General features: G+C 51.9%; 1 protein-coding gene across 1 annotated transcript; it reads right to left on the reverse strand.

Annotated features, from left to right (window-relative positions):
• Positions 1–377: 377 nt before the first annotated feature.
• Positions 378–18,196, reverse strand: Cc2d1a (coiled-coil and C2 domain containing 1A). The gene is made up of 29 exons (XM_038312919.2): positions 17,929–18,196; positions 16,568–16,703; positions 14,881–14,993; positions 14,724–14,789; positions 14,386–14,520; positions 14,082–14,295; positions 9,184–9,302; positions 8,892–8,964; positions 8,485–8,556; positions 8,263–8,393; positions 8,121–8,193; positions 6,996–7,129; positions 6,479–6,590; positions 6,220–6,392; positions 4,604–4,726; positions 4,463–4,521; positions 4,272–4,388; positions 3,387–3,460; positions 3,260–3,318; positions 3,108–3,159; positions 2,549–2,648; positions 2,375–2,465; positions 2,119–2,256; positions 1,970–2,031; positions 1,472–1,535; positions 1,261–1,387; positions 1,012–1,088; positions 860–907; positions 378–794 (listed from the first exon to the last, which is right to left on the reverse strand). The coding sequence occupies exons 1-29, from the start codon at positions 17,986–17,988 to the stop codon at positions 774–776; spliced, it is 2,823 nt and encodes a 940-aa protein (XP_038168847.1). The 5' UTR covers positions 17,989–18,196; the 3' UTR covers positions 378–773.
• Between the last annotated feature and the right edge of the window lie 13 nt (positions 18,197–18,209).

Here is an 18,209-nt window from a genome sequence, read left to right on the forward strand (position 1 = left end):
GGGCTGAAGCAGGAAGCATGCTGACTTGAACATTCTGGGGTGCAGACTATGGTAATGGGGAAAATAAACTGGACCCCTTTCCACGTTCACATGGATTCAGTGTCCTCTGGGGTCCATCTCTTCCATACACCTCAAAGGACTGCCCTTCTGTCCCTGAGACCAAGTTGGGGGACAAGACTCTAGAATTTGAAGTCAGTCAGTTTGGTCCCATGGTCAGTGACTGATGTGGATGACCTGAGACAGGTAATTAAACCCAAAAGGCCCAAGCCACAGGCTCATCCAGGACTTTCCAGGGAACTGGGCTGAATGGGGAGGAGGCCCAGGCCAGCCATTGAGTGGGCCACATCAGGGAAAAAAAGACAGAGCTGAAGCAGGTATGGCCTTGGCTGTTTATTCTGTGTTGGCCCTGGGGGTGATCCCAAATGGGTCAGTACAGCCCCTGGAGAGTCAGCTGAGTTTGACAGCCGCAGGGGCATCTTTGGAGAGGGCTGTGGGGTTCAGACTGGGGAGGGGCAGGAAGTAAAGTGCTTGCAGGGCCCTCTGGGCTTGTGTCCCAGCCACCCTCTGCTCCAGATGCTCCTGAATGTGCAAACAGGACTCTCCAAGGCCTGCCCAGCCACACTGGGATGAGGGTGCTGTCACGATGTCCCTGGGGCCGGCCTGGACAGGGTGAGTCCAGAACCAACTGTCCGCTGATTGTCTGCTTGTCTGCTCGGTGGCCCTGGAGCGCTGCCTGGCACTGGACTTTGGGGCCTGTAGTCCAGAGATGAGCCTCACCTGCGGAGTCGCTGCAGCTGGGGAGACACAGAGGGTCAGGAGACCATCATCACATGTGCCCTCAGCCCCTCTGGCCACTCACCTCGCTCTCCACCAGATTCCGCCGGTACAGTGCCTCCTTCGCAGCCTCCTAGAGGAAGGGACGATTAGCTGACAGTCCAGCTAATTTTTTAATATAAAATAGGGGCAGAGTCTGCCCCATACCTGAGCATCCACCACAGGGGTCTGGCTTACCCTGCTTCCGTCATAGCCCAAGCGCCGGGCGGCCTCTGTATAGAAGTGCAGCTGGCGCTCCAGATGGGTTGCATACTCTTGAGAAGTGGCAGTGGGGTTAGGGTCAGGCAGCTGCTTCTCCCACTTTTGTCTCTGTCCCATTCCATGGGGATCCTCAGTTCCCTACCCCCTGCACACAGGTCTCTCCAGCCCCTTCTATAGTTCCTCCCTCACTAGATACACCCTCCCCAGCCCCACTCCTGCTCCTACCCTTGCGGATGGCAGCGCCCCCCTGCTCCAGCTGTGCCCTCTGCCACTGGCTACGCTGCACTACGTCCTGGTACTGCTGGGCCACTTCTGGAGGCACAGGCCGGCGTGCCTGCCTCAAGGCCAGGATCTGGAGGGTACAAAGGGGACTCTGAGCCAATCTGAAGTCCACTCCTAAGCCCACCGCACTGAGCCCAGCAGGCCAGGCACCCACCTTCCTTTCTAGCCGCTCTTGGTCAAAGGCCAGCACACTCAGGCTGTGCAGGGGACGTGCTGACCTGCAGGGCAGAGAGGAGAATGACAGGCACAGAGGAGTGGTGGGGATCCAAAGGAGTCGGCTGGGCGGGGCACGGGGGTAAGGGATCTCAGAGGGGCCTCAAAGAGTCCAGAGACCAGAGAAAAGCAGACCTGTCCGTCGCCCCAGCACTCAGGCAGGGGGATCATGAGTGAGTGAGACCTGCTAGGGGGAGACAGACAGCAGTGGACATGTCCATGAACTGAGAGAGGACAGAGTGGAGACAGAGGGGCTGAGGATGCTGACAATGGGCAGATCACAAAAGGACATGTAGAGTCTTCTGAACCCAATTCCCCAAGGGGAGGATTCGAGACCGGCTCTGACGCCAGACAGGACATGGTCTGATGGGCCACGGAAACCACGGAAGGAGCTGAGAGACAAGAGCGTTCACCTCAGTGTGACCTCGCCCAGACTCACCTGTTCCCTGAATCCCTCCAAGAGGTAGTGATGGGAGGCACCTTTGCTTTGGGACCAGTGACCTGTTTTGGTACAGAGAGTCAGTCTAATGAGTACTGAGTCCCTGAGCCCAGCCCTCCTCTCAGGGGTGGCTGATGAGCAGGACTCACTGTGGGCACAGCTGCTGGGAGGTGGTCAATGACCAGCCACCTCTCCGTTGTAGTCTCCAACTGCTGGGCTGTCAGTGGCTCCCGGATCCGGACCATCACTTCAAGCCGCCCCCCAGTGGGCCGGCGTCCATCCAAAACCTAGGTAGGAATAAGAAGGGGTGTGTGGGCAAGAACAGCGATCTCACACAGGAGCTGGGGTGACACTGGTGACAGCAGACCAGCATGCTCCAAGTCTACATGCACCCACCGCCCTCACCTCCAGGATCTCATGGACTTCGCACGCCGTCTCCAGCATATCCAGTTTCAGCTGGGCTGTGCCCAGCACCCTGTCAGTCTTGAACAGCCCCCTGTGTGGGAAGGTGCAGGAAGTTGTGAGGCAGGCAGGCTGCTTCACAACCCTGGAGCCTAGAACCTGCCATCTCTGGCTTACCCCTTGTGGACCACTTCGAACTTGATGCCCTTGGTTTGGATGGCCCTTCGGAAGCCACGGTGGCCACGGTTGATGCAGAGTTTGAACTGTTCCTTAAATTCTATGCAGGGAAGGAGGGAAGGATGAGAAGAAACTGGCTGTGTGGGAGTGTGCACTGGCTGTGTGTGTGTGTCATTGTAGTGGTCAAAGCACCACCTCAGGTATCAGTCTTCACCATCAGCCTTGTTTGAGACAATGTTTCATTTGTGCACCCCAGCCTAAGTGGCCCACAGGCTCGCTTGTCCTCACCTCACCATAGTAATGTGGGATTACAGAGGCATGTTACTGCGCTGCTTTTAAGTCAGATCTGGAGATTCGAATTCACACACTTGAGCTTGCACTACAATTGCTTTACCTACTGAGCCATCTTTCCGTGGTTCTTGCTTTTTTTTTTTCCTTTTTCTTTTTGAGAGTGCAAGGGATGAAACCTGGGGCTTATGCATGTTGGGGTACACCTAAGCTACAACCCCACTCTGTCCCCCAATTCCAGGTCTTCTTCTACAGCAGACAGGTGACTCACCGGGGGAATCTGTATTTTTGATCACACTGGTCTTGTCTTTTTGAGCTTCTTCCTGTATCAGGGAGGAGGAACGAATGATCAGATCCAGGCTAGACCTAGACTTCCTGCTTGTCTTGCTTCCTGGTCCCCACCTACTCAGAGATTGCACCTACCACATTGGGATAAGGGAAGTCAAACCGGACAAAGGCATCCAGGTCACTGGGGGACAGCCCTGCAGGTAAACAAGGGTCAGACCTTGGGAAAGAGACTATCCCACCCTTGCTTCTGAGCCACCCTCACCTGTGGGTGTGGGCAAGTTGATGCCCTTCACGATAAACAGAAGCATGTCGTTGTTGCTCAGGTCCGGAAAGATCCTTTCAGTAAGCAAGGAAACAGAGGCGGCACCTCAGCTTCAGCCTGTAGCTCTCATTTCCCTCTAGATTGTGGGGGTGTCCCTCTAGAGTTCAGGCTGTAGAGTTAGGCATTCCCTTATCTGACTTCTGGGCTCTGTTCAGTGCTCATATATTTATTTGATACTCACTTCTATTTCTGTGTCTGTATTTATTGTGTTTACATACACATGCATGTGTTCAAGTGCATGCATGCAGGTGTGCCATGTCATACATGTGAAGGTCGGAGAAGAAGCTTTGAGAGTTCCTTTCCTTTGAACTCGGGTTGTCAGGCTGGTGGCAGGTCCTTTACTTACCTGCTGACCCTCTTCACTGGCCCTCGTTTGCCAGTGTTATTTGTGTACCTATTGTGCACATAGCAGCGTCTTAGCTGCGCCGTTTACTCTGTATCCCTGGACCAGCCAGGATTCCAGCTGCTGTGTAGCACAGGCTGGCCAAAAACTCATATGTAGCCAGTGATGACCTTGAATTCCTGATCCTCCTACAGGTACTTCTGGTTTGAGGTCCTGGGTCCCAGGATCTCATACATGCTGGGTAAGCATTCTACCGACTGAGCTACACACCCAGCCCCTTCCTCTCACTTAATCATTGTCTGAGTGTCTCCAAGTGTCAGCCGGGGACCTAGTCAATGCAGCACTGCATGCGTGCCCAGAATCTTGGCATGTCTGTGCTCCTACTGTGCATTTACTCTTGACCAGAGTTGAGTCCTGCAATAGCTTCCAGAAGTGTAGATCCCTCCCCAGCAATACCCCAGCCAGGGGGCTTTGGGCCCTACTTGATGACACTGAAGGTCCTCTGCTCAAAGCGGGCAGCAGGTGTGGGCAGACTGCGGGCAAAGGCTTGCTTTAGGGTGTCCATGCTCCGCTTACAGTCTTCTGCCAGCTTCTCAAACCTGCAGGAAAAGGTATTGCTTGGGGCCCTGGTCAGCTGGGTTCCAGCGCAGGTACCCGCGAGGCAGGCACTTACTTGATAGTTTCAGCAATGTTACCCAGATGGGTGAACTGTGTGGCGTGGTTCAGACACATCTGTGGGGAAAGCGCTGAGTATGGATGGAAGGCCAGGAGGAACGGTAAAAGGGACGGGATAGGGTCATGGGTGGGACCTCACTTCATGTTGCTGTCTCAGGAGTTTGGTAAGCTCCCCGTAGCGACGCACAGCCTCCTGAGACAGGCCTGGGCCAGGCCGCTGCACCAGCACAAAATCGTCCTTGTTGACAGGAGCGGGTGGCACCTGTGGAGGATGAGGCTGGTAGGCAAGGGGCTGCTGGCCCACTAGGAGCAGCCTGTCTGGGGATCTGTCCTCTTCCCTGCCTCTTTATCTCTGGTGTCTGGGGTCTCCCTTCAGTTCCTACACTGCCTGACATAACAAAGCCATCCTCTGGGCATCCAAGCCCCTGTCTGGGCAGCCCTGTACATGTGAGGTCCTGATCTGTGGCTGGGGGACTAGGGATGCAGCAGGAATAGACACAGCCAAGCACGGTGGCTCACCGGTGATTTTAACACAGAGACTGGGGCAAGAGAATCGGAAGTCAGAGGACAGCATAGGATACACAGTGAGTTCAAGGCCTGCCTGTGTACAGTACAGAGACCCTATCTTTATAGAAATATATGGAGAGGGAGTCAGTCCAACAACTGTCCAGCTTGGGGCGCATTCCAGGGTGAGAGGGCAGGTGGGAAGGCCCTGAGGCTGGAGTGGGGCTGGGGTCTGAGATGGAGGAAGTGAAGGGTAAGGCAGATCATGCAAAACCATGGGCCAGCCGGGCAGTGGTGGCGCATGCCTTTAATCCCAGCAGAGGCAGGCGGATCTCTGAGTTCAAGGCCAGCCTGGTCCACAAGAGCTAGTTCCAGGACAGGCTCTAGAAACTACAGGGAAACCCTGTCTCGAAAAACCAAAAAACAAACAAACAAACAAACAAACAAAAAAAACCCATGGGCCACAGGAAAGCTCTGGATTTACCTGTGTGCAGTGTGGTCTCCCTAGCTAGAATGTGTGGCCCACAAGGGTGGGAATGTTTGTCTGTTTTGTTCAGCATTAGGTTCCCAGGCCCCAGGGTGTGCTCCATACAGACTTTCTGTCATAGATGCTGCTGTCTATCATAAAGGCATTCTGAGATCCTGCCTGATTTTCAGGTGGGAATCAGTCTTCAGGTCTCCGAAGACTAAAACAATGTTCTGAGTGAACAGTGCTACCCAAAGTGGCAGAATCTGTTAACTGTCTCCCAGAGATTCGAGTCTCTTCCCTAGTGATGGCATATAGCATTGCTCCAAGCCCCAGAAACCTCTGCAGTTCAGTATGGCCACATGGCTAGCTCTGGCCAATGGGAGATAAGCAAAAGGCCTGGTTCTGGAGGCAGCAGGGGTGTTTTGCTGTAGAGGAACAGAGGTCAGGGCGGCGGTCTTGGGGCCTGCAATGACTCCTTTAAGCCACTCTGTCCGTTTACTCCACCCTTTCCAAGGGCAGAAGGCAATGGGTCGGTGATCCATAGGGATAAGACCCTAGGAAGATGAAAAGCCTGGAAGCCATAAAAGGAGCCTGGGTCCCTCAGGCACCCTGTTATAGAGCCTAGCCGGTCATAAGTTGACATGAAAGAAATAACTGTCTCCTTTCAACTACTGTCTTCCAGGGTCTATTTGTCACAGCAGCTTAAAGGATGACTAATACATTCTAGGTCACATGGTTGCTAAGGGGCCTACAGGCGGCATGCGTGAGCATAGAGGTCTCACCTTGGCGATGTCCACAGGCAGCCCGTTGCGAGAGGCCTCTAGCATGGGCTCTAGCCCTTTGGCCTGGCGCAGATGCATCTTGGCGCCCTCTACGTCATTCTTTTGCTTGGCACGCAGTGCAGCCTGCAGAAGCTGCTTCTTACGACCCTCCAGGAAGGCCAGTTGCTGCTGGGCTGTAGGTGGGGAGGCTTTAGTGGGGGCTGCCCAGCCCATGGGAGTCAGGTTGGCCTGGGTAGCCAGGGCAGGTGGGTATACTTACCCCTGGTGGATGTACCCTTGGGAACTGCTTTGCCTGTTGGGGCTGGTCCTGATGCGGGTGCTTTGGAGGGTGAGGACTTCAGCTGGGTTGTGGGGGCAGCAGGGGTATTTTGCTGCACAGGGATAGATAGAGGTCAGGGTATTCCCAGGGCCTGCAATGACTCATTCTCAAGTGTCAGAACCCAAAACCAAGGACCTGTCTCTGTGTCCTCAAACTCATTATGTGGCCGAAGCTGGCTTTGAACTCCTCTCCAGGGCTGAGATTCCAGGTATGAGCCACCTGCGTGGCTATTCTCAGCATGTCCACATCTACAGTCCTGCTACTACCTTCTCTCTGCAGTGGCTCTGCACAGGGCGGCTACTCTGCACCCATGCTGTAGATGAAAGGACTGAGGCTCAGGGAGCAGAATGGTCTGCCCACAGCCCCACAGCCAAGAAGGGGCAGGCCTATGGTGTGGGGCTGCCTCACTCCTACTTGGGCCCGTTGTTGCACCCCACCTCGGCCCTGACCCTTGCACCTTTTTAGGAGTCTCATCCTCTTCCTCCTCTGAGCCTTCATCATGGTTAGCAAGCTTCATGGCAGTTTCCAGAACTCCTGCCAGGCTTTGCTGGGTGGGCTCTGCATTCTCCAAGCCCTGAATTGGGGGGAAGCCTGGACAGCAGAGTGACCTGGTCAATGCCTTCCAACTATTGTGAGGATGCCACCAGTCCCTCCTCCCACTCTTTTGAGGGTGTCATCAATCTCTCCTCCCCTAAGGAACCCAGGCCTTTCTTTTTGTTGGTTTTCTGAAACAGCCTCACTATGTAGCTTGGGTTGGCCTTAAACTTGCAATCCTCCTGTCTTAGCCTCCCAGTACTAGCATTATAGGAGGCTCCTTGGAGGCTGGGGAACCTCTGGGCTAGAGAAGGTGGCAAGCAGATTAGGGTGGAAGGAAGTGGAGCACAGGCCCTGTCTGTGCCATGCCAGTCTTCCTGCTTTCTGCATACCAAAGATGAACTCTGGGGCTTTGTGCATGCTAGATAAGTGTCCAACCACCGCTGGACTGTCCAGCCTGCCCTGAGACTGAGTGGAGGAGTGTGGGGTCCTCTAAGTGCCAGACTCCTCCTTCCTTCCCACGGTACTTGCTTCTCTTGCCGAACCTCCAGGTCCCAGGCAGGTTCTAAGAGACTCTGTCAGGTGGGCCTCAGCTGGGAGAGGGCTCCCAGAAGTGGAAGATGACTTTCCACAGGTGACAGGTAGGCAGCTGACAACTTAAGAGGTTTCTACTCTGAGGACTGGCGGGAGGCTGAGGGAGGTTCTGGAAAGTCAAAGCCTGCGGCTTGGCAGGGGTGAATGGAATGAAGTAGAGAGGGAAGGAGGGAGACAGCTGGAAGATAGAATAGGCTCCAAAACAACCTCTTGATTTTGAGAACTTTCCAGTTTCCCTGATACAAACATTTTTGTCATGACTCACTTCACTCTGGTTAAGAGGCTTGCAAAGCTCCCGGGTACACAGCCATGGCTGTATGAGGCAGCCTGCAGGCAGGAACGGACCAGCAAAGAACCAGGAGTAGAGGGTGTGGGATGGGGGGACTACCTTGGGATAGACTTTACCTTGGGGGAAACATACTTGGGGTAGGGCCTTCCTAGAGGTGTAGCCTACCTGGGGGTACTGGCAGCTCAGTCACATCCACAGCTCGGCCTGCCTTGTGGGCTCGAATGGCGTCTTGGTATTGCTACAAGGCACAGAGGTGTTAGGAGGACCTGAGAGAAGTCCCAGGAGCACTCACTGGACCCCTACACACCTTGACAATGCGTTCGTGCATGCGTGCCTTCCGCTGATCACCCTTGGCCTTGGCCTGGGCCGCAGCCACATGGTACCGCTCCATTCGCTGCTCCAGCGCCTCCAGGAGGCTCCGTGGAGGCTGGGGAACCTCTGGGCCAGAGGAGGTGGCAAGCAGATTAAGGGTGGAAGGAAGTGGAGCACAGGCCCTGTCTGCCCACCTCCAAGGAGCTCAGCGGCCTACCTGGTCTGATGGGTGCTGAGGCAGGGGTCAAAGATTGTGCTGCTGGCAAAGGGGGCTCTGGAGACAGCTGGTCTGGTGACAGAGAGGCCCAGCCCAGTGAGGGGCTTTCTTGGTGATCTTGGGCAGCACCAAGATGAATAGTAGGAGTAGGAGAGTGTATGGCATAGGGTCCTCACCAGGAGGAGGGGCCACGGGATAGGGTCCTCACCAGGAGGAGGGGCCACGGGATAGGGTCCTCACCAGGAGGAGGGGGCACGGCATAGGGTCCTCACCAGGAGGAGGGGGCACGGGATAGGGTCCTCACCAGGAGGAGGGGCCACGGGATAGGGTCCTCACCAGGAGGAGGGGCCACGGGATAGGGTCCTCACCAGGAGGAGGGGGCATGGGATATGGGATAGGGTCCTTACCAGGTGGAGGGGGCAGGCGGGAAAGGTCCACCAGTTCCCCACGGCTCAGAGCCTCCAGGACAGGGTCGAAACTCTGGAAGAAAGAATGAGATGGGTAAGGAGGGGGCTACCAGGATCCCGGGGGGTGTTCCATGCCCTGCCTCTCCCTGGGGCCACCCTCCAATGCCCTCCAGTACTGAGACATGATGCCGGGCAGAGAGGATGGCAGCTGACTAGAGGAGCTAGCAGAATGGAAGTCTGCCCTCTGTCTCCGTCTCCTTCCAGTAGGCCCCACCTGAGGGTCGAAACACACCTTGGCCACCCTCAAGTGTCTGGTGGCCGCGGCAGTGTCGCCCTGATGCTTGGCATGGAGGGCAGCCAGTTTGTACTCATGCTGGAGGCTCTGCAACTGGGCGAGGGGGCTGCAGGGACCTGGAAAGAAGAGGAACACTGCCCATCAAATCCCAGCAAAATTCTTCACAGACCTCGAAAGAACGGTACTCAGCTTCACATGGAAAAGCAAAAAACCCAGGATAGCCAAAACAATCCTGTACAATAAAAGAACTTCTGGAGGCATCACAATCCCTGACTTCAAACTCTACTACAGAGCTACAGTACTGAAAACAGCCTGGTACTGGCATAAGAACAGACAGGAGGACCAATGGAACTAAATGTAAGAACCGGATATCAATCCACACATCTTTGAACACCTGATTTTTGACAAAGAAGCAAAAAATATCAAATGGAAAAAATAAACCATATTTAACAAATGGTGCTGGCATAACTGGATATCAACATGTAGAAGAATGAAAATAGACCCATATCTATCACCATGCACAAAACTCAAGTCCAAATGAATCAAAGACCTCAACATAAAGCCAGCCACATTGAACCTTAAAAAAGAGAAAGTAGGAAGACACTTGAACGCTTGGCACAGGGAACCACTTCCTAAATAGAACCCCAGCAGCACAGACACTGAGAGAAACAATAAATGGGACCTCCTGAAACTGAAAAGCTTCTGTAAAGCAAAGGACACGGTCAACAAGACAAAATGACAGCCTACAGAATGGGAAAAGATCTTCACTAACCCCACATCAGACGGAGGTCTGATCTTTTAAATATAAAAAGAACTCAAGAAATTGGACACCAAAAGAACACATAATACAATTTAAAAAAAATGGAGTACAGACCTAAACAGAGAACTCTCAACAGAGGAATCTAAAATGGCTGAAAGACACTTAAGGAAATGTTCAACATCCTTAGTCATCAGAGAAATGCAAACCAAAAAACTCTGAGATTCCATCTTAACATCTGTAAGAATGGCCAAGATCAAAAACACGGATGACAACTTATGCTGGAGAGGTTGTGGGGAAAAGGGAACACTCCTGCATTGCTGGTGGGAATGCAAGCTGGTATAACCCCTTTGGATGTCAGTGTGGTGATTTCTCAGAAAATTAGGAAACAACCTTCCTCAAGACCCAGTAATACCACTTTTGAGTATATATCCAAAGGATACTCAATCGTGCCACAAGGACATGTGCTCAACTATGTTCATAGCAGCATTGTTTGTCATAGTCAGAATCTGGAAACAACCTAAATGCCCCTAGACTGAAGAATGGATAAAGAAAATGTGGCACATTTATACAGTGGAGTACTATGCAGCAGAAAAAAATAACATCTTGAATTTTGCAGGAAAATGAATGGAGCTAGAAAAGATCATTTTGAGTGAGGTAACCCAGACACAGAAAGACAATTATCACATGTACTCACTTATAAGTGATTTTTAAACATAAAGCAAAGAAAACCAGCCCACAAACCACAATCCCAGAGAATTTAGACAACAAAGAGGACCCTAAGAGAGACTTACATAAATCTAATCTCCATGGGAAGTAGAAAAAGACAAGCTATCCTGAGTAAATTGGGTGCATGGGGACCTTGGGGGAGGGTTGAAGCGGGGAGGGGAAAGGCAGAGAGGGGAGCAGAGAAAAATGTAGAACTCAATAAAAATCAATAGAAGAAGAAGAAGAAGAAGAAGAAGAAGAAGAAGAAGAAGAAGAAGAAGAAGAAGAAGAAGAAGAAGAAGAAGAAGAACAACAACAACAACAACAACAACAACAACAACACCAACACCAACACCAACACCAACAACACACAAGAAGCCCAGGCCAAGCTCACCTCACACTGTCTACTTGACTCTCACCACTAAGTTTTGAGCCCATTTTATAGATGAACACCTGAGGCTTAGAGAGGGCATGCTTTCTGCCAGCATCACTCAGCTTTCAGGTGGCATGAGGGACATTCAATCCTAGACCTGGAGGTTCTTAGCAGTAGAGTTTCTCCCCCAAGAATTCTTTAAAACCTGCTATAAAAGTTGGCAGTGGTGGAGCACGTCTTTAATCCCCACACTCGGGAGGCAGAGGCAAGCAGATCTCTGTGAGTTCGAGGTCAACCTGGTCTACAAAGTGAGTTCCAGGACAGGCCCCAAAGCCACAGAGACACCCTGTCTCGAAAAAAGAAAAACAAAACAAACAAACAAACAAAAAACCCTGCTATATTCCCTTTCAATCTGTCAGAGATCTTCTTAAAGTTTAAAAGTAGCCAAAACTATTAAAGTACCTTAAAACTATGAGTATTATAAAGAGATAACTATGTGCCTTTTCCTGCTTTGTGGCATCTGATGTTTTCAAGGCTGATGGTGGAGTGCAGGGCCTCCCACATGCTAGGCTAACTATACCACTGGCTCCAACTGCAGTCTTTCTGACCAGGAAATGCAGCAGGTAAAGGCATCTGCTACCACCTGGTGGCCTCAGTTTGAACCCTGGAATCCACATAGTGGGAGGAGGGAACTGACTCACAAGGATTATCCTCTGATCTTTGCAAACATTCCGTGGCATGGACAACCCCACCCCCAATTAAAAAATGAAAATTTAGCCGGGCGGTGGTGGCGCACGCCTTTAATCCCAGCACTCGGGAGGCAGAGGCAGGCGGATCTCTGTGAGTTCGAGGCCAGCCTGGTCTACAAGAGCTAGTTCCAGGACAGGCTCTTAAAAAAAGCTGCAGAGAAACCCTGTCTCGAAAAACCAAAAAAAAAAAAAAAAAATGAAAATTTAGCCAGGCAGTGGTGGTGCACGCCTTCAATTCTAGCACTTGAGAGGCAGAGGCAGGCAAATCTCTGTGAGTTCGAGGCCAGCCTGGTCTACAGAGTGAGTTCCAAGACAGCCAAGACTGTTTCACAGAGAAACCCCTGCCTCAAAAAAACCAAAATAAATAAAGTGAATTTAAAAGTGATTGGAAACTCAACAACATTTACTTTAATGAACATGTTTAGATTCATTTGTTTCACGTGTACGAGTGCTTTGCCTGCAGACATGTTTGTTTACCACATGAGTGCCTGGTGCCCTTGGAGGCCAGAGAGGGCTTCAGTTCCTTTGAACCTGGAGTTACAGACAGTTGTGAGCCACCATGTGGGAACTGGGAACCAAACCTGGGTCTTCTTCAAGAGCAACAAATGCTCTTAACAGCTGATTAACAAATGCTCTCCAGGGGTGAGACGAGGTCTTATAAAGCCCTAGCTGGTCTAGACTTGCTATATAGACCAGGCTACCAGGCTGGCCTTGAACTCAAAGTGATCTGCCTCCAAAGCACCGGGACTAAAAGGTGTGTGTCAGCATGCCAGGCTCTACTTATTTTGCAAATTAGAGTAAAATACATAAAACTTAGTTAAAATTTTATACTTTTCTTTTTTTGGGGGGTAGGAAAGGTGGCGCACACCTTTAATCTCAGAGCTCAGGAGGCAGAGGCAGTTGTATCTCAGTGAGTTCACAGCCAACCAGGTCTATGCAATGACTCCCAGGCCAGTCAGAGCTACACAGTGAGACCCTGATTCAAAATAAATAAATAATTTAAAAAAGCTTTTAAAAATTCTTATACTGGGGGCTGGAGAGATGGCTCAGTGGTTAAGAGCACTGGCTGCTCTTCCAGAGGACCTGAGTTCAATTCCCAGCAACCACATGGTGGCTCACAATCATCTGTAGTGAGATCTGGAGCCCTCCTCTGGTGTGCAGGCATACATGGAAGGAGAATGTTGTATACATAATAAATAAATAAATCTTTTTTTTTTATTTATTTATTATGTATACAATATTCTGTCTGTGTGTATGCCTGCAGGCCAGAAGAGGGCACCAGACCCCATTACAGATGGTTGTGAGCCACCATGTGGTTGCTGGGAATTGAACTCAGGACCTTTGGAAGAGCAGGCAATGCTCTTAACCTCTGAGCCATCTCTCCAGCCCCCAATAAATAAATAAATCTTAAAAAAATTCTTATACTGTCATGTGGTGGTCAGCTGACAATTTTGTGCACTTGGTTCTCTTTCCACCTCTTCTGGGCCTCAGCCTTTATCCACTTCCCAGGTCTCTCTCTCCTGCTGAGGTGGGTCTCCCTGTAGCACCAGCTGTCCTCCAAGTGCAATCCTCCTGCATCAGGTTCCTTAGTACTGAACTGATACGTATGTGCCAACACACCTGATTCATTGTGTCTTCCTCAGCTGCTTTCTGAGACAGTCTCTCATTGAACTTGGAGCTCACCGACTGGCCAGACTGGCTGGCCAGCAGCCCCAAGGATCCTCCTGTCTCTGCTTCTCCCTGCTGGAATTGTAAGACACAGCACCATGCCCCTCCCTACACAGGCACTGGGATCTGAACTCATAACCTCATTTTTATACAGCAGGGACTTTACCTGTTGACAGCCATCTCCCTACCTATTAACTACCTTTTTTAAAGACAGGGCTTCTCTGTGTAACAGCCCTGGCTGTCCTGGAACTCTTAAGTGCATAGTCTGGTGGCATTATACACATCCACAAAATAGTGCAGCCACCCTCACCAACTCTTTAACATATTTCTCCAAACTAAAACTCCACCCCCGTTAAGCACTCCCTCCTGACCTCCCCCCAGCATGCCACCTGCCATTCCACTTCCTGTGCTCATGGGTCTGACAACCCTGGGGCTTTCTTGGGAATGAGATTAGTGTCCTGTCTTCTACAGCATCTTCACTCAGCATCATGTCCTAATGGCTCTCCCATGTGAGAGCACGCTAAAAAAATGAAAACATTCCCTTTTATGGTCAAATAATATTGTAAGCACAGCCCATGTTCTGAGGTCTCTGAAGAGCCAACATAGACCCTGAATCACCCTGGCCCTTCCCACCATTTACCGGGAGGCTTGGCAGGGGTTTGCGTGGTAGTAGATGGGGTCTCCAAGGTGATGCTGGACTCTGACGCTGGCAGGTTCACAGGAGCCAGGTGGGGAGTAGCATGGGTGTGGCTGTGTCCGGCTGCTGGTCCCTTCCCCAATGTGACAAGTGGCGGGATGTCTGCTTCATTGATGACATTGCCCTTCCTGGAAGAGGCCAGCAGGTTTTCCAGTGTCTGAAACAGGGTGTGGGCACGAGTGAGAGGAATTCGGAGCTCAGCGCTCCTGGGTCCAGAGTCCTAGCACCCTGCCCTTGGCCTGCTCACCTTGAGCCCCCGGTCATAGCGTCGCATCTTGGCACTGTCTCCAGCTTGCCTGGCACTCTCCACTGCAGACTGGTAGAGGGCTAGCCTCTCCTGCAATATGGCCTCTACTCCTGGGTTGGAACCTGAAGGCTTTGGCTACAGGAAAATTGGGGGTATAATCTGGGTAGTAACCCCAATTAGACCACCCTAACGGGCCCCTCATAGTATGAACATGTTTCCCCTGGAACAATCTTTCCCACCCCTAATGATGGAGACACCACAGTCCAGAGGTTCAGAGGTAGCATGTCACCTGTGCCACATGTAGAAGGGGGGAGAGGTGAGCCTTAGGGAAGGCATACCTGGGCCACAGACTTCAGGGGCTCCACAGCCTTCTGTTCCTCCCCAAGGACCTCGTTTAGCTCTGCCTGCAGGGATACATGGCCAGGGTAGGAGGTAGAGGTTGCTGGCCAGGGCACTGGGATGGTAAACTGCCACATGTCCTGGCCCTGTGCTCACCAGCAGGTCCTCATCAGCCTCCACATCATCCTCATCAGTCCCCTCCTCATCCTCATCCAGGTCTCTCATGCAGAGCCGGGCCATCTTCTCAATGGCCTCCATTGGCAAGGGACCTGGAGGCAAGAAAAAGCTTCAGCTAGAGCAGGATCCTCCCAGAGCCTCAGCCAGCCACCCCACACTCAGGGCCCTGAAGAACAGACCCCTTTCCCTGAGCACTGTGGCATACCACCATCGCGGAGCCCTGCGAGACTGACGCCACCTGCCACCTGCCACCTGCCAACCCCAACCTCCAAGCATTCATTTCTTCCCTATCCAGTCTCAGCTATGCTGTCAGGCTCCCGAGTTCGAACCTCAGCTCTGTAATGCTCTCACTGTATGGCCTTGAGCAGTTACTTCACTTCCCTGGGCTTCTAACTTAACAGTAGACTGTGGGAACTAAAATTGAATTAAATTCTGGGAGCAGCAAAGCCTACACTGTCCCTGCCTCATCCGCAGAGAGCAGCACCTTCCTTCCAAGGCTTGCACATTCTTGTGCTTGGGGATATATCAAGTAAAATAAAGGCTTCCGTATACTTGTCGGATAAGCTGGACAGCCACAAGATAACTAGCAGGTCACCTGTGTGGCAGATACAATATGGATACACTGGACAGAATGACACTCATCCGGGAGAAGGCAGCTGGGATGTTATCCTGGCATCCAGAGCATCATGAAATTTGGGTTATCAACTTAACCTCCACACTGCATGTAGGTAGGTGGAAACACAGAAAACAAAACCACGAATCAAGCAGGCTTTTGTTGGCATGGTGCTTATGCTTAAGGAAACAGTACTCTGTACAGTTCTGTAAGAGAGTGATCTGCCAAATACTGGGAAATACTACAAAGGTTGGATTTTATATTCATTTGGCTTGTGTGTGCACATGCATATGTGCAACTATTGTGCTACAGCGCATGTGTAGAGGTCAGAGGACAATTTTTTAGGGTCATTTCTCTCCTTCTACCACATGGGTCCTGGAGACTGGACCCCCAGGAATGAACACAGGGCTGTCAGGCTCGGGGAAGCTTTTTTACCCACTGAGCCGTCTTTTTGGCCCTCAGCCTTGCCTTCTGTGTGCTTCTATCTAAAGGTTTTCTGTATGTTGACGAGTGCACACTGAACGGGTGACCAATAGACCTGTGGCTCCCAGCTAACGTGCATGTTGCTTCCCAAAGGGACAGGGTTACCACCCCAGCTTCGAAACACCAAGCAACACTGTGCTTAGGGCCACTGTCAATACTGAAGTTACTCAGAGCTGGGAAGACGGCTTGGGGTATGAGTGCACACTGCCCTTGCAGAGGACCCGAGTTTGGCTCCCAGCACCCACATGGGGTGGCTCACGACTACCTGTAACCTCAGCTCTGGGAATCTGACACTCTCTTCCAGCTCTCGTGTATGTCTGTCTGTACACATGTGGTATACTCACACAGACATACAGACACACAAAAAACTCCTTAAAAAAGGAAAGTTGTGGCAGAAAACAGACTGGATAAGGCTCAGCTGCATCCACAACTGACCCTGTCACCTAGACCCCAGACTCCAGGAAGCAGGGGGGGTGTCTTGTTTTGCTCCCCCACTTCTAACCCTGTGCCCAGCTCCAAGTACTGTCCGCGGCAGAAGTTCCAAGTTCTCAAGCGTGTTGAGCATCTCACCTTTGCCTCTGAGTTTCTCCAGGGCCTGGGGCTGCTCCCCCACCAAAGCCAAGAACTCGGCCTCCAGTTCCTCATCATTTACCCCATCCTCAGGGATCATCAGGCCGTCTGGGGAAAAATCAACCAGCAGGCCGAGCTGTGGGTACAACCATTGTCCAGTTAGACCTTCCGTACACCATTCAGTCCCAGGTGGCCAGGACAGATCCAGACAGTCCCCATGGAAGGTGGGAACCAAATCTCTAAAAGTAAACTGTTTCCTGGGGAGACTAGGAGGCTGAGACACACAGACCAAGCAACAGTGTTTAAGCTCAAGGCTCAGCAGCAGAGAACCTGTCTAGAATGGACCAGAGTGGGCTGGTAGATGCACTCATCAGCAAAGTGCTAATTCTAACCCTAGCATGTGCAAAGCCCTGGGTTCCATATCCAGCATGGCAAGGGAAAAAAAATTAAAAATTAAAGCCCTGACCACAGTGTGAACCCGTGTCTTTTCTATAGACCTGTCTTCCTGTTTTGGCTAATGACCAATAGAATATGATGAGTTACATAAAATTACCCTTTCTATAGGTCCAAATTGGACCTATAGAATACTACCAATTATGCATGGTTCCACCTACTGGGAATAATGATTACATACTATGTCCTAGCATTTTCCATAAATATCTCAGTAAGTCTTTACAATTGTCATGCCATTTAGGGACTCTTCCTGGCCTCCATTCCACAGGTGGGAAGACTGTGGCTCAGAGTTACAAATATATCTGTCAAACGTACCAAGGCCAGGAGGGAACCAACCGGTGGTCAGAGAGATTCAGACCTGAACACTGAGTTAGGCCCTGGGCTCTCTGGTTCAAAGTTGGGACAAATCAAAATCTCACAGGCTCTGTCTGGATCTGGGAGCATGACGTTGGGCCAAAGTCCTGCAGGTTTTCCTGTACGCCTCTGGACTGACATTTCTGTCTGGCCAGCCTGTTCATTCTTACGACCTTGGTTAGATGGCTTCACGTCTCCCTGAGTCGCGGTGTACTGATCTATACAATGGGAGTAAGGAGTGTGGCCTGGCCCAGCTGATTCAAAGGCTTGAAAAGCTGGTCTGATTGCTGTCTCTTCCAGGCTGAAACTGCGGCAGCAACAGGTGTTCCCCGTAACCAGGGTGGGGAGCCAGAAGCTGGATGGCCCAGGCCAGTAGGCCCTACAGTCGGGAGCGAGCCTCACCTCGGGGGGCGGGGACCTGGGCTCACCTGGTGGCGAGAATCAGGCTTTTCTGGGGGTGGGGCACTCCCCGCGAGTGTGAAGAAGGGTGAGGAGAGACCTTGAGGAAGAGTGGGAGGAGACCCTCCCAGGTGGGCAGAGGGGCGCACACTCACCTGGCGGGCGGTGACAGCGCCTCGGCCCGGGGGTGCCGGGGGTCCATTCCTCTTGTGCATCTTCCCGGGTCGAAGCCCGTACTACCAGCCCCGGTTTCTTGGCCTTGCCCTGCCTCTTTCCTGAAGCTGGGTCTGTGAGCTCGCCGTGTTCCTGAGCTCGGAGTCCCTCCTCCGAGCCCGGCCCCCGGGATTCGCGAGTTCTGGCAGCCCGGCTTCCGCCTTGGCCTTCGGGAGCACCGCCGCAGGATTCGCGGATCTCAGACACTAAACTACAATTCCCG

Source organism: Arvicola amphibius, chromosome 15 (assembly GCF_903992535.2).
Source record: "Arvicola amphibius chromosome 15, mArvAmp1.2, whole genome shotgun sequence".
Taxonomy (NCBI): Eukaryota; Metazoa; Chordata; class Mammalia; order Rodentia; family Cricetidae; genus Arvicola; species Arvicola amphibius.